Source organism: Bemisia tabaci, chromosome 10 (genome assembly GCF_918797505.1).
Source record: "Bemisia tabaci chromosome 10, PGI_BMITA_v3".
Classification (NCBI taxonomy): Eukaryota; Metazoa; Arthropoda; class Insecta; order Hemiptera; family Aleyrodidae; genus Bemisia; species Bemisia tabaci.
Genome location: NC_092802.1, coordinates 17,626,185 through 17,645,150, shown reverse-complemented (window position 1 = coordinate 17,645,150; position 18,966 = coordinate 17,626,185). Strand labels below are relative to the sequence as shown.

At 40.1% G+C, this 18,966-nt stretch overlaps 1 protein-coding gene across 2 annotated transcripts; it reads left to right on the top strand.

Moving 5' to 3' along the window:
* Positions 1–1,857: 1,857 nt before the first annotated feature.
* LOC109033348 (cathepsin B-like cysteine proteinase 4) lies at positions 1,858–14,136 on the top strand. Of its 2 annotated transcripts, none has more exons than XM_072304986.1 (6): positions 1,858–2,213; positions 3,668–3,898; positions 5,491–5,618; positions 7,206–7,438; positions 9,010–9,123; positions 12,237–14,136. In XM_072304986.1, the coding sequence occupies exons 1-6, from the start codon at positions 2,076–2,078 to the stop codon at positions 12,452–12,454; spliced, it is 1,062 nt and encodes a 353-aa protein (XP_072161087.1). In that variant the 5' UTR covers positions 1,858–2,075; the 3' UTR covers positions 12,455–14,136. The 2 variants fall into 2 exon arrangements, with proteins under 2 accessions (XP_072161087.1, XP_072161088.1); XM_072304987.1 differs by having other exon boundaries at positions 2,079–2,213; positions 3,672–3,898.
* The last annotated feature ends 4,830 nt before the right edge of the window (positions 14,137–18,966 follow it).

Genomic DNA, 18,966 nt, shown 5'->3' with positions numbered 1-18,966 from the left:
CACCGAGTACTTCACCGATTACTCACCAAACACTTCACCGATGACTCATCGATTCTCGGAATTTCTTTTTCCGATTACTCACCAATTATTATTCACCGATGACGTGAGAGAGATATTTTCAGTGACTCGCGTCCAATGAATTTTCCTGAGCCTTCCCTAAAAACATCATTCATAACTTTCACCGATGGCTTGCTGATAACAGCATTGGTAGACGGACGGTCTCTTGATCCCGAACACTAGCTGTGACATACTTTACGCAGTGTAGGACAACCTTTATCTTCTAGGAGAGGGTGCGGGGATGAGATAACTATACCACAGCTTAAAGGGGATGATTCTGCATCATTTAGTGCATAGAGCACACAAAAAATCCAAATTGACCCTTTGGCAGCGGCTTCAAGTTCAGCGATAAAAAACGGGGAATTCGAGAAACCCACTGTTAAAATCTGCCAACGTTGTTGCCGGTGGTCGGAAAATCTCAGAGACATTTTGACCCCTAGACCCCGAGACCAAAGTCCCGTTTGTACCCCCTCTCCCCACCCTCTCGGCGGCCCTTCTCATACCGTAAAACTCCAGTGGGTCCAGACATTTTTGAGTGTTTTAAACTCAAAAATTCTCGGAAAACACCCTCCCAATTGATGGCACCGTATCTCAATTTTGTGTTCCTCGTTGCCGAGGTTCCGTTTTCAATGAACGATCATACGAATTACAATTGAGAGGCTTGGAGGACAAGGCGCCTAAATGCTGTTTTTCTATTTTGTGAAATACGTGTTTGAAGTTTCGAAATTCTTTGGATCCCTTGGGGGATAGATAGTTAAAACTCACTTTTTGATGCTAAATAATTGGAATTTGAAAGCGAATTTTCACAGAGTAAGCATTAAGACTAATTTTACTTGAAATCATGAATATCTTAATGAATATATTTTTTTCAAAAACTGCATTTATGCGCCTTGCTCTTCAAGCCCCTAAATTATACTGCTGTGCTATAAGGAAGAACGCTGTATAAACATTCGAGTGTTGCCAAATTTCCTTTGATAGAACATGTATTTTTGACGACATTCATGCACATTTTTCTCTGAAATTTTCAGATATTTTAGATTGTATTGCTTATGAAATGGTCTAAAAATTGTGGAAACAAATTTTCACCATATTCCTTGTAAATTCGGTTTTTATCAAAGGAAATTTGGCAACGTCTGAAAGCTCATACAGCGTCCTTCCTTAGCACGGCAGTATAGTCAGGGCGTTATATACAGTATTGTATTATACTAGCAAGAAGAGAAGAAAGAGTGTATAAATAAATATACATTTCTTTTTCGTGTTACCAGAGCTATTTCTGTCCCTTTCACGTTCGCATGTAAATACACACCCCTCAAGTTATTTTGTTTTTTTCCAAGTCATATTTAGTGAGAGGTGTCCTGCCGTGCTAAGGAGAAACAACGTATGAACATTCCTGGGTTGCCAAATTTTCCCGAATAAAACCTGTATTTATGCAGAAAGTTATGCGTATTTTATCTTAAAATTTTCCGACATTTTAGATTTAATTGGGTACAAAATCGTCTGAAAAATTGGAAGAAAAATATTCACAATTTTCCTAGTGAATTCGTTGGTTATTAAAGGAAATATGGCAACGCCAGAAGGCTCATACGGCGTTTTTCCCTAGCACGGCAGTGTTGTTCCGCGATCATACTCGAGAAGCTCGTCGAGTGGTTTCTTTTGTCTTGCGCAAAACGGTGCTTGTCAAATATCCCACGGATTAAGGGATAATACTCCGAGACTAACTTCCTAGAATGCTCGCTTCAGATTTTCACGCATTTGCATAATGATTGTCTCCTCAAGAGCCACTTGTGCCCGGCTCGAACCGAATAGGAAAATTTCACAAGGAAAAGTTGCGGGATCTGAAGTTCGAGGTTTCAAGAATAAATTCGAGTGAAAAAAAAAGAAATAAACAATCAAAGTGGATTATAATTATAAAAGATTTTCGCCCGGTGGTAATTAGTTTTAGTCTCCTCGTTCCTCTATGTGAAGTGGAGGTATTCATCCACTTGTATTTCCGTTGATATTTGTCAGTTCACACCGAGATGATCCCCAGATCTTGTGCCCCAGTTTTTGTGCTCTGCCTTATCCTTACTGCTGCGCAGGCGACAGCTACCCCGTCAGATTCGTTCCTTAGCGATGAGTATATTAACCACATCAATTCGATTCAAAGTTCTTGGACGGTAAGCTTCTTTCGTTTTAAGGTTGAAGGGATTTTTTTGCTTCGTAGGTGGATCCAAGGGAGGGGGGCGTATGGGGCATCTACCCTTCCCCCGTTCGCCCGAAGAAAAGGAGGAGGAGAAATGGAAGGGAGAAAGAAGGAAGGAACGGAGGACAGAGGAAAGGAAGACGCTTATATTGGGCAATTATTTATACGGAAATGAACTCAAACTCATTATATGCTTTCGAATTTCAACCATTTTATGGGGAACCCCCCACCCCCCTTACACCCCATTGCAACCCCCCCCCCCTTCGAAGTGTCTCGATCCGCTTATGGTTGGCTTACGTGAACATAAACGACCAGGGATATTAACATTTTGCAGAGGCTATTCTCACAATTTGTGGCAACACTGTCTATCTTCTTTTAATTTAAGTAAAATAATCGATTTTTTAAATTCATTTTCATAGCGGGAAAGTGGCAACTTTCTCATAGAGGGAAACGCGCGCGCGGCGGCGGTCGGCATAAAACGCATGTTAGCGCCTACAAGACTGCATGAATACTTTACGCATTGCGCCAAACACAGTGCGGTCTGCGATGGGCGTGGAACGCATATTAGCGCCTACAAGACTGTGGGAATACTACACGCATTTCGGCAAACACAGTGCGGAAGGCGAGGAGGTGGAGGCCAAAATTATTAAACCACGTCGGCGTGACTCCAACTTAATATTCCAATGCAAACTGCCTGAGCTGAACACTCTTCCCTAAGTTTCGTACTGGTATGCATTAGAGTTCAAAACATTTAATTTTGACTCTAATTATAATTTTTGGAACCTCTTGGCTTTGTTTTCCCTGCGAAATGGTGTGGACCCAGCACCATTTCTCCATCTTATTACATACAGTTCGGGCCAATTCGTAGTGTTTTTTTTTTCACGTATGTCATAGGTAAAGCATGTTTCCTGCAAAATTCACTCAAAAAATTGACAAAGTTAGCCAAGCATTGCCGGTGAAAATCGTCTATCTACAAATACGACGAACTCGCCAAACAACCCCTTCAGCCAAGCCTCACCAAAATGAAATAAAATGCTCTATTTTTGCTATAATGCTTTATATTTTCAAAAATGTCACTGCCTCTCAAAACTTTATAGAGATATTTCAAGGAAATTTCAAATGTGTCATAAATTTTTTCGTCTAAATGCCACCCTGATTGCTTCACATACATTAAAATGGACGAAGCCCACGGCTGCCACCAGTTGCGTGGCGTGCTTTGCGATTGATCGATTGATGTGCCATTTAAACCTATGGAGAAGGATCGATAAACAGGGTGTTCGCAACGAACACCATAATAATCGATTCTTCAGCACAGCTTCAAATAGGGAAATATCGATAATCGATCATTCACGCCTTGCCACTGGTTGCCACCTTTCAAGACTCGCCACTGCCTCCATTTCCTCAAGTATAAAAATAATTTTTCTGCAGGCAGGTAGAAATTTTGAGGACTCTCCGGAGGCCATGGAAATGATCAAATCACTCCTCGGTGAGCTGCCCATGGAGGATAACTCATCCTCTCACCCGCCACTGAAAACTGCGGACCCCGCATGGCCGTCTGATGCCGAGATCCCGGCTACTTTCGACGCGCGGTCCAAATGGAAGGACTGGTGCCCAAGGATTGCTGATATCTGGGATCAAAGCAACTGCGGATCGTGCTGGGTAAGTTATGCAAAAAACAAATGAAAAAAAACGCACTAAGAAAGAAAAACTAAGAACAAAGACAAAAACAAAAAACCAAATACAAACAAATTTAAAAAAACCGACCAAAAAAAAAAAAAGCAAAACAATTTTTTAAGAAAATAATAAAAACAAAATGAAAAAACAAAAAATAAAAAAAACCCCACACTTATTTCGTAATTTTTTGGACAAAGAAACGTAACTCCATTCCAAGGTTGCAAAGTTGACTCGAATAATTCAAATTTTCACAAAAATGTATACCTGTGCCAATTTTGGGCAACATTTTAATGACTTATGTACGGGATCAGAGGGAAAATCAGTTAGATTTTCGGTTTGGTATGCCATTGGTAAAAATGCAATTTGCGAGGGGTTTGGTAACATTGAAATGTTGTCAAGTTCTTTCGTGACGGAAATGACAATTTGTGATCGTCCATGGGGGAAAGTGCCTTTGTCCATAAAAACTCAAAATTGAATCACTGATACCAAATCGCACAAAGGTGATCTTCAAATATTTTGAGGGGAAAAGCACGTCAAGACGAATAAATTGAGGATTGCAGTGAGCAGTCTACAGGTAAGTGATTTCAAGAAAAAGGCATTTGAAATTATAGTCTGCCATGCAGGCCACGAAACTGCCAGAATTTAGTACAGCTTTACGCCCTACACATATATTTTGTGGAAGACACTAAAAAATTCGTCTCATAGTAATTTAACGTTGTTTTTTACTAACTTTTTTCAATTTTTTGAAACAAGTTTGCATCTCGGTAGAAAATATTTATTATTGTCCGCGCAAGTGTTCCAAAATATTAAATAATGAAAACTTCAAGAGTGAAGTGATTGTATTTGATGGAGTGAAATTTTAGAAACAAGCTGCCACCTCCCGCTTTGAGGCGATGGATGTGACGCAATGACGCAAAGATCACAGTAGCGCCTGGATACAACTATACATACGTGTTCCAGGGATGTGCGCGTTGCATACGCAGAGATTAGAAGGCACTTTGGTTATTCTCGCCCGGGCAGCAGCCGGCAGTGCAAGTGCAATATACACGAGGAGCTTGTAATATGAGTCGCCGGTAAAACGGACAGTCCTTTGTTTTGTCCTTTATTGTAGGTCGATGGCCAAAGTAAGAAACCACGTATCTCTGTTTGCGATGTTGCAGACTTTCTGTCATCGTTTATTTTTTCTTTAGAGAGGTATTCAACGTAATTTCTTGAAGACCTCCTTACTTTTTCCTCTCTGCCAGCAGAATGTACTGTGCAAATTTGAAACTATAAAGTTGGCATGTTCTTCTTCAAGAAAGTAAAATATGTAGGAGTGGAAATTTTAAAAACGCTACGATACAGATTCGTGGTTTCGCAATTTGACCATTGATGTATACATGCCACAAGCACACTCACTGTGCACAAATTGTAACATTAAAGCGTTGCCATCGTCATTTCATTGCATCTGTTTAGCAAGACTCAAAGTAACTCTTGTTTTGATTTTTTTGAAATATTTCAATTCTGTCCGACTATATTTGTTGATAAAAGGTGCGACTTATAAAGAGAATTCATAAATAATTGTGTCCATTTTACAGGCTGTCGCCAGCAGTTCAGCGGTCACAGATCGGTTCTGCATCGGCTCTAAAGGCAAGTTCAAAGGTCTAATGTCGGCTCAGCACGTCGCTTTTTGTTGCTACAAGTGTGGAGCGGGCTGTAAGGGAGGGTGCGTAATCATTTTATTACACTGCACAAAAAGGGAAGATATATGATCCGATTTTGACAGTTTACCATGTCACATCAAGTATGAACAGAGGAAAGAAAGTTTAAAGTTTTAGCCCTACAACAGGAGGCTATGCCCCCTGGCCGCTACACAGCCCAACCCCCGGGGCGCTGCGCACCCCCAAAGGCCGCTTCGCGGCCAACGATATCGTCGAAATCGCCCGTTGACGGTTAATGAGCAAATAATTATAATTATGAGTAACAAAACTATGTTTCAAAGAAAAATTTTCCGCCAAACAATATTCTCTTGACTTTCTCCTTACTCAGAACTCTGATTCCTTTCTTGGAAGTCGACCTTGACAGGGCCACATATAGAGCTGTCCATGACTAAACAAAGGTCTCTGGAAGTAAAGACCCACTCTTTTAAAACTATGACCTTTGACCTCCCCTTCCTCACTCCTGCCCACCGACCGACTCCTTACTCCGTCCATCAAACGTCTTAAAAATGATTTTATTAGAATAGAGAGTACACACCCGATAAGAATCAACGTTAAGGACAAATTTCAGAACCGTTTTCATGTTTAAAATAATTTTCGACTACGAATTCTCAACAGGGGAAGATTTACGACAAGAGGAAATCATAACTACTATCCCGACTCATTAATAGTTCAAATTGCAACTTGGTGCATTTTTATCAATCTCTGTGTGTTTTTCTATGCATGTCAATTGTCCTTTTTTACGATGCTATTTTAAAGGCGTCCGTAAACATCCCTTAGTCATCATCAAAACTATATCGGGCCTCTCTAAGGAAATAAGCTCTGGTGGAGATTCTTGCAGGTTGGCAACACCGTTTGTTCTCCATTTAAATGTATGTTAAACAATCGGTGAGGCAGTCTGTCTCACCTAAAATCGATATAATCAATGGATTTAAATAGAGTACTATAAAAGTGTCGGCAACTTGCTGGATCGCCACTAAAGAACGATCCCCAACGTCTCTTACCCATTCAGAGTTGCCGCCCCCGTCTACCCATGGAATTCAATGTCCATGTTCTCCAGTCGTGATTATTACAAGCTAGCAACTCTGTTTTTCTCCATTTAAATGTATATGATAAACAATCGAATTTAGGCGAGGCAGCCTGCCTCACCTAAAATCGACGTATTCAAAGGGTTATAAATGGAATGGAGAATTTGCACGCAATTTTTTTATTGCTTCATCTGAAAGTGCCTAATGAGCTGAGTTCGCAATATTTTTCATAATTTTTTTCTGACATGGGAAATTGGAGAAAAATTGATTTAAAAGTGAGAAAATGCGCCGCCTTGTGACGTCATCTGGCGGCATTTCCCATTTAAACACATGTATTTTAGCAGAATCGGTTATTTTGTCATATCTCCTCTAATAATCGCTCAATTTATGAATCAAGGGTATCTTCGTGTTCAGTTCACTCAGAGGATTCCACTTAAACAGGAAATTCATCAAATTTCAGACCCTTGCAAATTCTCCATTGCTAACTTGTTCGAATTGTCGCTGCTGCTCTCTCCATAAAAATATATGAACTCCAGGTAGTGTGACTTACCAGATTGATTGTTTCAGGTTTTCCGCTTTGGCTTGGGAATTTTTCATGAAGAAAGGACTGGTCACGGGCGGTGGTTACAACTCGAGCGAGGGCTGCCAACCCTACGATCTTCAGCCCTGCCAGCACTGGGAACAGAAAAACAAAAGTCCTTACCCCAAATGCACGGACCTCCCTTACCCCGTTACTTTCTGCGAGAAGAAGTGCACCAACAAAGGCTACCGGTCGTCCTTCAAGGAGGACAAACGAAAAAGTGAGTCGAATTTCTGGAAATTGTAACACGGACTCGTACCGGACAGCGCTCTCAGAGTTTTCATAAAGTCGTATTACCAGTGACGATTCTTGAAAGTTGGCAACGTTATTCTTCCATTTAAAGACATTTAAAACAATCGATTCTTGACGAGGCAGCTCGTCTCGCCGATAATCGATATTTTTAATGGATTTAAATGGAGGAAAAATAATGTTGCCAGCTTGCGAAATCGCCACTGTAGAGCTGCAGGTGCAAAAATGAAGCTCCGAGAAAACGGATCCAGTGGCTTTTGAGTTCATTGCATGAATCCTCTGCTCTTAGTAATGGAGATGTTGCATGTGTGAGGAATTTGCGATTTGACTATTGATTCTTATGTAAAAGTTCGCGAGAAACACGATGGTGCCACTGGTTTTCTCTGATTTCAACTCCCAAGCTCAAAAAAAGCACTCAAGTTGAGGCCAAAATGGAGGGGATATCCCACGCTACCCCGAGAGTCCACCTCTGCATCAAGACAAACTCTCCATGCAAAGATAGGGAGCAAATACATTAGCAGGGTTGCCACTTTATTTGGGGACTTCAAAACTGAAAACACGGCAACCCTGCTAATGTTTTTGCTCCCTATCTTTGCATGGAGAGTTTGTTTTGATGTGGAGGTGGACTCTCAGGATAGCGTGGGATATCCCCTTCATTTCGGCTTCAACTTGAGAGCTTTTTTTTAAGCTTTGTGAGTTGATTTCAGAGTAAACCAGTGTCACCATCGTGTTTCTCGCAAACTTTTACATAAGAATCAACAGTCAAATCGCAAATTCCTCACACATGCAACATCTCCATTGGCAGTAATCATCCAAAGGACTCCCAGACATTAATTGTTCGGATGGTAGAAAATTGATGAAGCAGGGGTATCGACCATGCAGAGCCATTTTTGAGTCCATACCCTAAAATTGTTCAACTCTCCGATATTTTGCTCATTCAGAGTCTGTATTATACGGAGTGCATCGTGATTAGGTCAATTTTGGGCCTTCTCGGGCCTACTGGCCTAGACATGGGTCTGAAGGGCGGTTTTAAAGAAAAATGCGGGCTTGCTGTCGAATGCCTTCCTTTTACATTTGAGCAATGTTAAGCTAGCTAAGTAACGAGCGGGCTTGCTGCTGTTTTGGCTGAAATGTCGTCAATTTTTGTCGACTTAGTGCTTTTTTAAATTTCGTTTGAGAAATGAGAAAATTTCCCAATTTCACTCCATTTTCGTACCTTGGTTTATGACGTTAAACCGGTGGTTGGTGTGCCATATTAAACCGTTTATAGTATAAGCTATAATAATTGACACCGAATGAAACCTCGCATTGCGCTTTCTATCCCATTCCAAGAATATTCTCCGGAAAATGTCATTCAGATGTATTACCCATGAAATATTATTACGCAAAAATTAATACGTGCGAAAATTTTGAAACCCAGGTCCTAAAGTTGAAATACCCTCCTAGTTTCACCATTCATCTGCAACTTTTTTACTATTAAGAAACCATTTTTGAGATGGAAGGAATTCAACTAACTTAATTGTTGACTTTTTTTTTTTTTAGTAAAGAAATATTATGCGATTCGTGATCCAAAAGATATTCAAAAGGACCTCATGACCTACGGTCCACTCTCGATGACGTTCGTTGTGTACGCAGATTTCCCAAGTTACAAAAAAGGTAAGAAACAATCTTAATTGGACTGCATTTTGCAATTTGGAACTATAAATTCTGGCTCTTCTTGAAAAACACTTATGTGCATAGGGAAACTAATGGTACATACGTTGTTTTCAAACCGGGCTAGAATTTATAGTTCCAAATTGCAAAATGTAGTCCAATTATAAGTGTTCTACGGTGCTCTTCTCATGAGTTCAATTATTTGATAGATTTTGGCAGCTCCAGTCTAGCATTTTAAAGCAACCGAACTGGCAACTGTGTTTGGCTCATTTCAATAATTTGGCAACTGCGTGACACCAACAGACAGATTTTGCAGACTATAATATTATACTTATGAATCCGAAAGATGTTGTTGAAAAGGCAAAATGTCGGAGGTCAAAATACCCAAGAAAAAAAAATTATAGAATTCCCTTTTTGTGCAATGAAGAAGTACATTCAGGAACAACTACCTTGACATATTACAGCGGTTATAGGACATTTCGTCAACGATTTTTCGTCTGCGCATCTGCTTTTTCTGGTATAGTTTACGTCCACGCAATACTGTGCAACACCTCTATTGTGAAGTAGTTGCTTGAAGCGCCGCGCCATGGCGGGCGAGGGCTATCAGCGTGACACGCGCATTGGCGCCTACAAACCTAACAGGGATACTTCACGCATTGCGCAATGCGTGAAGTATCCCTGTTAGGTTTGTAGGAGCCAGTGCGCGTGCCGCTCCGCTCTACGTATGGCTCGAATACTTAAACTCGCTGAGTCAACGTTTCTCAATTCATGATTTTGAAACGTTTGCACGCTCTGCATGCATTATTCTCATTTAAATTGATGGGTAAAGATATGTATAAAAGGAAAATATGATGTGTGTTTTATAAATATTAAGGTAGTTTCGTATCAAACTTTATGATCTCCCGAGAACGTTAATTTTTTCTTTTATATTTTGTGATTTTACTGTGCTACAGCGTGGTGCACGCGCAACCAAACTCTCAAAATTGGGCTTTATTTGACTCTAAAAGATCGGTGTAGAAATGAGTTAAAACCAAAGATAGCGTGCTTCTTGGTTTTCCCAGTTTTATTCATTTTTATATAGTTCCTTTCAACACAACTACGACTAATTGAGATTAATATCGATGCCATCGCTTGGAGAAGGTTTTAAAAATATTTGCCAGATTTTAAAAATTTAAATGTTTTTAAAATGAAGTAATATTTTCATCAAAAAGAAGAAGAAGAAAGAGAAAAAGGATAAAAAGGGTATATTTTGTGTCGAAAATTTTAAGGATAGAAATAAAACCAAATATTCACCAATGAAAATTTGAAAAGACGAATCGAAAGAAGAGAGTAACGTTTCATTGAAAAGCTGAGTTACCATAACAACACCTCCTCCTCTCTCAATTTTCTCATTTCGATATTATCAATACAATTTTACATAACGGACTACAATATAAGGCTTGGACCAAGTCAATATTACGCGTAGACGTAAACTGCTGGACAAAACAGGTGCGCGGACAAAAAATCGTTGACGGAATGTCCTGAAACCATTACAGCGACCTAATTGCAGAATTAGGACCCTTGGTGAATAAAGGAAGTATAGCATTTCTAGGACATTGAGAAAAATTAAATTCAAGATTAAAAGTTTTATCGCAGTTTGTGGCGGCTGTAAATCCGGCCCTGTCCATAATGGACCACTAGATAAGGTACGAATTTCAGCATTCTGATACATGTTTCTTAACCAAAATTTTACGTAAAACACGATGCTTACAACGAAAATTACCGAAATTAACTCCTTACGAAGATATTTAATGATTCTTAATGCGTGAATTCAAACCACCCGCTCATGAAAACTCAATGCTCTACGTGATTCACATCGCGCGCTAAACGTTATCATGACAGTCTCTGCGATATAAAAATCTGGCAACCTCAATCTTGACGCTTTGGCTCAGTTATAGCAAGTTACTAATAGTTTGAACAACACATGATGGGAAATGAACATTGCTCGATTGAGAAGCTTGCTGAAACCGTTGTAGTGGGCGATTTGACTCACGTAGAGTTTTGAGTTTCTTGTGAGCGGGCAGTTCAAATTCCTCGTAACCAATGTGAAATAAAAACGTTATTATCTTCGTTAGGAGTTGGTTTCCGTAATTTTCGTTGTGTGAATCGTTTTCTACGCTAAATTCTGGTTAAGAAACATGTATCAGATCGCTTAAATTCGTACCTTGTCTAATGGTCCATTTCAGCTACTTGTCATTTTTTTTTCGAATTTTGAGATCGCACCTCTGTTGTCACGAGACTGAAGAATTCATGTACCAAATTTTACAGAGAAATTCAACGTAATAAAGGCAGGGATTTTTTAGAGGGAAAATATCGCATTCGATACTGACATCGAAACTGTACCCGAATGCGATATATCTCCTCGGAAAAAAACCACGCATTTATTACTTTGAATTTGTTTGTCAAAATTGGTAAGTGAATTCTTTAGTCTCCTGATGACGACAAAATTGCGATCTCAAAATTCGAGAAACATGACAAGCTGAAAAAATGGAACTAATCGATGCGATATATCGCACGCCGCTGTGATACAAAAAATGACGTCCGTCGAATCGCCTTGAGGATCTATTCGCACTTACAAAGTCCCTTCATACCCAGAGTTAAGACAAATCGATTATCAACTGACTGGCAGCCGGCCTTGGCTGGCCATGGAGGCCGAAACAAGTGCACCCAAACGAACGATATTGAGGGATAAGGATCAGGAATCCTGCGATGTCTGTCACACAAAAACAACAGCATCAACAAATTGATCAATTAAAAAGAAAATGAGATTGGTTTGTGAATAATTTCTTAATCTATTTTCATTTTGGACCGATGGAAATAACAATTTACTCTTGATAAACCACAATTAGGTAATATTTTCATTATTCTTGTTCACATTCGAGGTACCGCCATTTTGGTGCACTCGTTTCGGCCTCCATGAGCGAGAACCAATCAGAATTGGATTTTTTTTAGGCCACTTTTAGCCCAACCCTGGCCCAACCAAAAGTGAGTTGTCTTAACTCTGGGTATAAAGGGACTCTACTCGCACTTACCTCTTCAGTTTGAATGCAGGAATTAAAAATACTTTTTGACTTCAGGTGTTTACGACAGAACAACGGATGAGCACCTCGGAATGCATGCAGTTAAGGTGATCGGATGGGGAACGGAAAAAAACACACCATATTGGCTGATCTCGAATTCCTGGAACGAATACTGGGGAGACAAGGGCACCTTCAAGATACTGCGGGGAGGCAACCATTGCGAGATAGAGAATGGTGTTTACGGCGGAGTGCCCCGGGAACGGGAGAAATGGTGAACCATCGGTATTTCCCCATTTTAAGCTGTGCTAAAGAATCGATTATTAAGTTGTTCGTGGCGAGCACTCTGTTTGTCGATCCTTTTCCATAGGTTTAAATGACAAATCAATCGCAAAGCACGCCATGCTACTGGAGTAGAGTCCCTTTATACTTAGAGTTAAGACAACTCGATTATCAGCTAGCCTAGGCTGGCCATGGTGTCACAAAAGTGTGCATCCAAACGAACGATATTGCAGAGGCGGATCTAGAAATTTGGCAACACCGGATTCCCTCCATTTAAACCTATGTTAATTAATCGATTCTTGTCGGAGCACCTGGCCCCTTCAAGAATCGATATATTTTTATAGGTTCAAATGGAGCAAAACAAGGTTGCCAATTCGCTGGATCCGCCAATGCGATATTGAGGGATAAGGATAAGGAATCCTGCGATGCCTGTCATCCTATGACAACACCATCAACAAAACTGATCCAAACCTAACCAAAGAAATTGCAATAAAATAATAGGAGATTGATTTGTGAATAATTTCTTAATCGATTAATTCACTTCATCGATTAAACACTGCCGACAGTCTGTTTGTCATTTCAAGATTTCTCAAAGGTAACGCCACCAACGATAGATTTGTGTGACCTTCAAATACTGACGAGCAGAATGATCGGGTCACCATAGTTTATGCTCTATTCGTGCACTCAACTTGATGGTTCGTGGCGTTGACGAATATTACCCACATCATATGAATTAATACATTTTGCAAAAAGGAACCAAGAGGATTCCAATGTTGCTAAGATTGTGCAACTTACAATCTTTGTAGTCAAATCACTGACATTATGCAAAAAAAATAAATTTCCAAAGGTAATTTTCGTCTTTAATTTATAGTTTATTGGGGGTAAAGATAAACTTAAATTAAATGATCAGTCTATAGTTGCAAGGTTATAAGAAGTTGCACAATCTTAGCAACATTGGAATTCTTATGGTTCCTTTTTGCAAAATGCATATGCCATAATGCCATATGGGAACCAATTGAGGACCAATTCTTCGTGGATCACAAAACGACGACTGGGCACCAACCCACAACCCAAGTAGCATACTTCAATGTAAAAGTTGCAACAAGTTGAAACAATGTTGGTATTAGTTGCAACAAAGTTTCAACTTTCAGTCAACTTTTGGTCGATCAGTGCCGATTTTCGGCGATCTGATCGAAAGACAAAGTTGCAACCTGCTGAGATTGACAAATTTGCTGATTGACAAGATTGCAATGATTGATGACAAGATTGCAAAGTTGCTGAACCAAAGTTGTTTAAAATATAAAGATAGGCAACCAGCAATAATTTGAAGTTGAAACATGTTTCAACTTAATCGCAACTAGTTCCAACAATGATAGCTCCTTCAGGGAAAGAGTAGGCAATCTGCACATCAATCTATTAGTTGCAAGAATCAAACGATTTTGTTGCAAGTTGTTGCAACCTCTGCTATTTGGGAAAGGGCAACATCTGGTGCTATCTCTCATCCGACGGACCATCGCATCGATCATGCAAATAAAAACAGTTCTTACAATTAAAATCTTCAAAAGGGCGTGTGAGATTTCAATTTACACGGATTATAATAGGACACTGTTGATGTTCCAACCACTAGGTAATACCAAACCGACACAAAAAATAAAAATTGGACAATCTTTTTACTTCACATTGTTTTGCTCACTTTCCCTTCTTTTTTCCTACCTTCAACCAACTCGACTTGTTGTATAAATCTGTGTCGCGGACAAGGGAAGAAGTTTGGGATGGGTCTCTGCTTATCGCTCACTAAAAGAAAACCTTCCGAAATAGCATCAGGGCCGGATTTAGGGGGTGGCCACATGGGCCGCGACCCATGGCGGCAAATTTTGAATTTTTTTAAATGTAGGTATGAAAAAAAAAATTACAAACGAGAAAAGGCGACAAAATCTTTCATTTCCTGAGAGAACAGTAATTTCTAATTTTGTCGTTTTGCGGTGATACAAGAGACATCACCTTTATTAATTAGTCGAGTTATGAGAGAAACCAAACACGTAATTTGGACTAGAAAGAGCAAAAAGGACGAAGACTTGAGATGAAAGGGAGAAGCCCTCGGCGCGGCGGTCGGCATGTGACACATATTCGCCTACAAGACTGCATGAATACTTCACGCATTGCGTCAAACACAAGGCGTTCGGCAGCGGTCGGCGTGAGACGCAAGGCGCCTACAAGACTGTAGGAATACTTCACGCATTGCGCCAAACATAATGCGATCAGCGCGGCGATTGAAGTTGAAATATATTATTAAACCACATTAATGTTTTTCTTTCATAATTTTTTCGTTCATTTCTTTTAAATGGAAGGCCTATAGGAAGATAGGTTTACGGAACTTAACTTTCGCGCCAAGTTCCGTGAATTTTTGCTAGTAGTGTTGGCAGGGTTTTCGCAAAAAATGTGTCCAACACGAGTTAACGCATCTGATGCACTCCTCTCCCTCTGGCACGTTCACTTGATAGTTTTTATTGATGTTTCAAAACGAATGAGAGGGGACGGCAAATTACGTGCGGCCCATGGGCGGCAAGTAGGTAAATCCGGCCCTAAATAGCATAGATAAAAACTTGTGAGAGAACAGGAAAATGCTTAAAAAAAAAAAAAAAAACAATAAAAAAAAAAAAAAAAAAAAAACGATTTAAATTGTATTGAGAATTTAGAACTTTACAAGATTAACAGAGAGTCACACGCCTGGAAGGGCGTAATACTGCCGCGCTGAGGATAAACGCTGTATGAACCTTCAGATGTCGCCAAATTTCCTTCGATGAAATACGAAATTCCCGGAAAACTTTGGATATTTTTCTCCCGAATTTTTTACAGGATTTCATTTACAATTTAATCTATAGTACCTGAAAATTTCAAGGGAAAATGTTCATAACGTTCCTCAAAAATTAACGTTTACTGGAGGAAATTTGGCAACTCTAGAATGCTCAAACGGTGTTCTTCCTCAGCGAGGCAGTGAAGGCGTACGTGTCGTACGTGGGTCAGAGGCGAAGAAATACCACGAAAACGATGCAGCTCACACTTGGATTACATTTTGCAATAAAGAACCACTATTTCTGGCTCAATTTAGAAACAACATATGAGCCCTTCATTTCCCAATGAGGATACGTGCTTTTATGGAAGAGCCAGAGATAGTGGTTCCTTATTGCAAAATGTAATCCACTTGTATAGGCTTGTTGACGTCACCGGTGGTGAGACAACAAGCTTCTCGGATGCCAAGTGGGGCAGCCCCCCTAGGGATGGGTTTCTTGGATGCCAAGGGGGCAACCCCCGGGGGGATGGTCTTGGTTGGCAGATGAGGCAGTCTCGTGGGGTTGGGCTTCTTGGAAGCCAGGCGTGGCACCCCCGGACGTTGTTCTCCCGAAAAAACACGTGCCACGGTGCTGAAATTCGTACCCTGTAGTTTCGGCCAATGATTTGCCTTCAATTAGCTAGCTATGCAAAATAACTCCCGTGAAGCACGTATAGTGGTATCAGAATCTCGCATTAAGATTACGCAGTGAGTTGAAGGCGCTCGTCTGTATCCTATCTGAGTGGTACTGTACAATGATGTTGACCAAAAATGATCATAATTTTGAAGTCTTCAATCGAGCCGTAATTTTGAAAAATTCCGAAGATCTTTATTTTACGTTCTTTTATTTTTTTGTCTGTAAGTCTTATCTTAATAGAGAGTCAAAATGCTCGGTTCAGATTATGGTTTTGAAGTCCCCTGGTAAAAAATGGCGATAAGAGCTGCGTTTCAAAATGCCATAGGAATTCTTATAGCCGCCTAAAGAAGGCTACAGAAAATCATATAGCTGGCTGTAGAATGTGGAGAAAATCATACGGTCGGGCTATACGAAGCGATAAAAAATTATGCAGCCGGGCTATAGTTCCTATCGCCGGGATTTACACTTTATCGCCTGGCTGTCGCTTTTTCGCCATCGATTATAAAAGGCTGAAAGAAATTGTGTAGAAGTTCGTGTGCTTTGGAAATCATTAAGTTTGAGTGTTTGATACGGAACCACCTTAGTATTTACAAAACACACGTTATATGTTCCTTTAATACATATTTTTTTTCAACAATTAAAACGAGAATAATCCATACAGGATGTGCAAACATTTCAAAATCATGAGTTGAATAACGCTGATGCTGCAATCACACGCTGAATTTAGCAGCTGCATGTGGAAGTCAACAGTCATCACCCAATAACGGCTGAAATTTAGCAAATTCGAGTTATTTTCATCCAGATGTGTATCAAATCTACTCGAATTGCTGAGAACCGTTGCTGAATTTTGCGCGTGGCGCGCAAAATTCAGGCATCGGGCCGATGACTTCCACATTCAAACCACATTCAGCGTGTGATTGCGGCATGGCTCCGCCAGATTAAATATTAGAGCCTAAAACAAAGCGGAGCGGCGGCGCACTGGCGCCTACAAACCTAACAGGGATACTTCACGCATTGCGCAACGCGTGAAGTATCCCTGTTAGGTTTGTAGGCGCCAATACGCGTTTCGCGCTGGCTGCCCGCCTGCCGCACCGTGCCACGGCGCTTGAAGCAACTATTTCACACCAGAGGTATTGCACAGTATCATACGAAACTGAAGGCGCTCTAATATATTAGGAATAGCAGGCATCCATCAAAAGTACGGAGCTTTCCTTGCAAAATAAATCAAGATACTACGGCCCAAAAAGAGAGCAGTGGTCCAGAAACTCACTAAGTCCTAGCATCCGTAATTAGTGACGTTTAGCATACACTTTATCGCCTGGCTGTGAGTTGCTTAATCGCCATCGGCTATAAGAAATTGTGTAGCCGGCTGTAGAAAGAAGCTATTGGAAATCTTACAGCCGGCCGTAGGTCTCGTATTTTAGAACACAGATTCTACTGCCAATTTTTACCAGGGTCTTTTTGCTTTGGTCATCGTACAATGTAGGTCGCATTCGGAAAGTCTTTTTGGTAGAATTGAAGTTGGGTATCTGAGGGTTATGAAAATGTCAACCACCCAGAGCATTTTACGTTTCAAGCGGGAAATCTTCCTTTGAAGTTGACGTCTTTTTCCCCTGTATTTCTTAGGGACCAACGATTCTCGAGTCTCGGCCCGGTTTCCCGCCCACTTTCTACGTTTTGAAGAGAATGTGAGCGAAAAATTTGAAAATAGACCATCATTGTGAGTCAAAAATATCTTAAAGATGACAAACTCCAAACAAATATTCAGATGTCGAGTTGTGAATTTTTTGTACTTGTCCACAGACGGCCGCTGCTAGTGAGACAGTGAAAAAGTTTCTGAAATCAAAACGCCTTCATCTCACAGCGTATGCAACACAGACATTCATGGAGCCCGAATAAGTTGCATCCATCAGGCGTTATAATGAAATTCGTTGACTTTCCGTCGAATGTGACACTACCTGAAGCTTAGATTGTTTCGATTTCGTCTTACATTAATTGGACGTATTTCTATCAAACGGAAGACGGAACAATGTGCATTAAGACATGAGCCCTGAGATCCGTAAGAATACATGCATAACAGGGCTTACGCCATAATGCACGTGGTTCCGTTTGACAGAAATGCGTCCAATTTCATTGTTGCCTACTGTGCCGATTAAGTAAACCATTACTAATGTTGTCAATTTTTCGTGAAATGCATGATATAAATGTATTACAATGTTGCCGGCCCTCGACATGAAAAAAATAGGTATCTGAACATGGTGTGTATAGTTTTGATAAGTCCTTTCCTTGGATTTTTTCGTCTCTTTATTCTTTCGGAAAAATTGACTTTGATGTTTAGGTGCGAAATTTCCAAAGACCAATCCTGATCAATTGCATGGAATTAGAACTAAAACGATAACCATTCGTCTGGAGATAAAATGAAATGCAACAGGAAATCTGTGACAGCACAAGCCTGAATACATGTATAAGTTTTCCAAGGTGCAATGGTGCGACTAGAACACAATTAAGTCCGGGAAATATATTAGTTAAACTTGCATAATGTTCTTCTCTTTTACTCCTGAAATGCGGAATGCGTCTTGTTCAGCATTTACCTTGACTCAGGTGGCAAATAAACAAAATTCAATGGTAATCAATGGCAAGGATCTTTTTTAGGAATCACCTTGCAAAATGGGTCCAAAACAACTCATTAAGTACTTGAAACACTGCAATTTGGATTGCATATTGCAAAAAGGAACCACTAGCATTGCAATGTTGCTAAGATTGTGCAATTTCTTTTGTCTTGGAGGAAAAACCCGATTATCCATTAATAGTTTCTATTTTACTCGCTAAAAACTGTAAATTTAAGACAAAAATTACCATCTAAATTTCATAGTTCTTCACGATTTCCGCAATTTTATTGCAGAAGATGAAGTTGCACAATCTTAGCATCATTGCAATGCTAGTGGTTCCTTTTTGCAAAATGCAATCTATTTAATGTCCCCAAACTGGAGGTTCAAAATTATCATGAATTAAACAACTGCGTGATTCTGAAAAGTTCTTCA

Coding starts and splice junctions, on each gene's coding strand:
- LOC109033348 (XM_072304986.1), top strand. CDS start 2,076: ATGATCCCCAGATCTTGTGCCCCAGTTTTTGTGCTCTGCCTTATCCTT. Junction 2,214..3,667: donor CGATTCAAAGTTCTTGGACG/GTAAGCTTCTTT, acceptor ATTTTTCTGCAG/GCAGGTAGAAATTTTGAGGA. Junction 7,439..9,009: donor CAAGGAGGACAAACGAAAAA/GTGAGTCGAATT, acceptor TTTTTTTTTTAG/TAAAGAAATATTATGCGATT.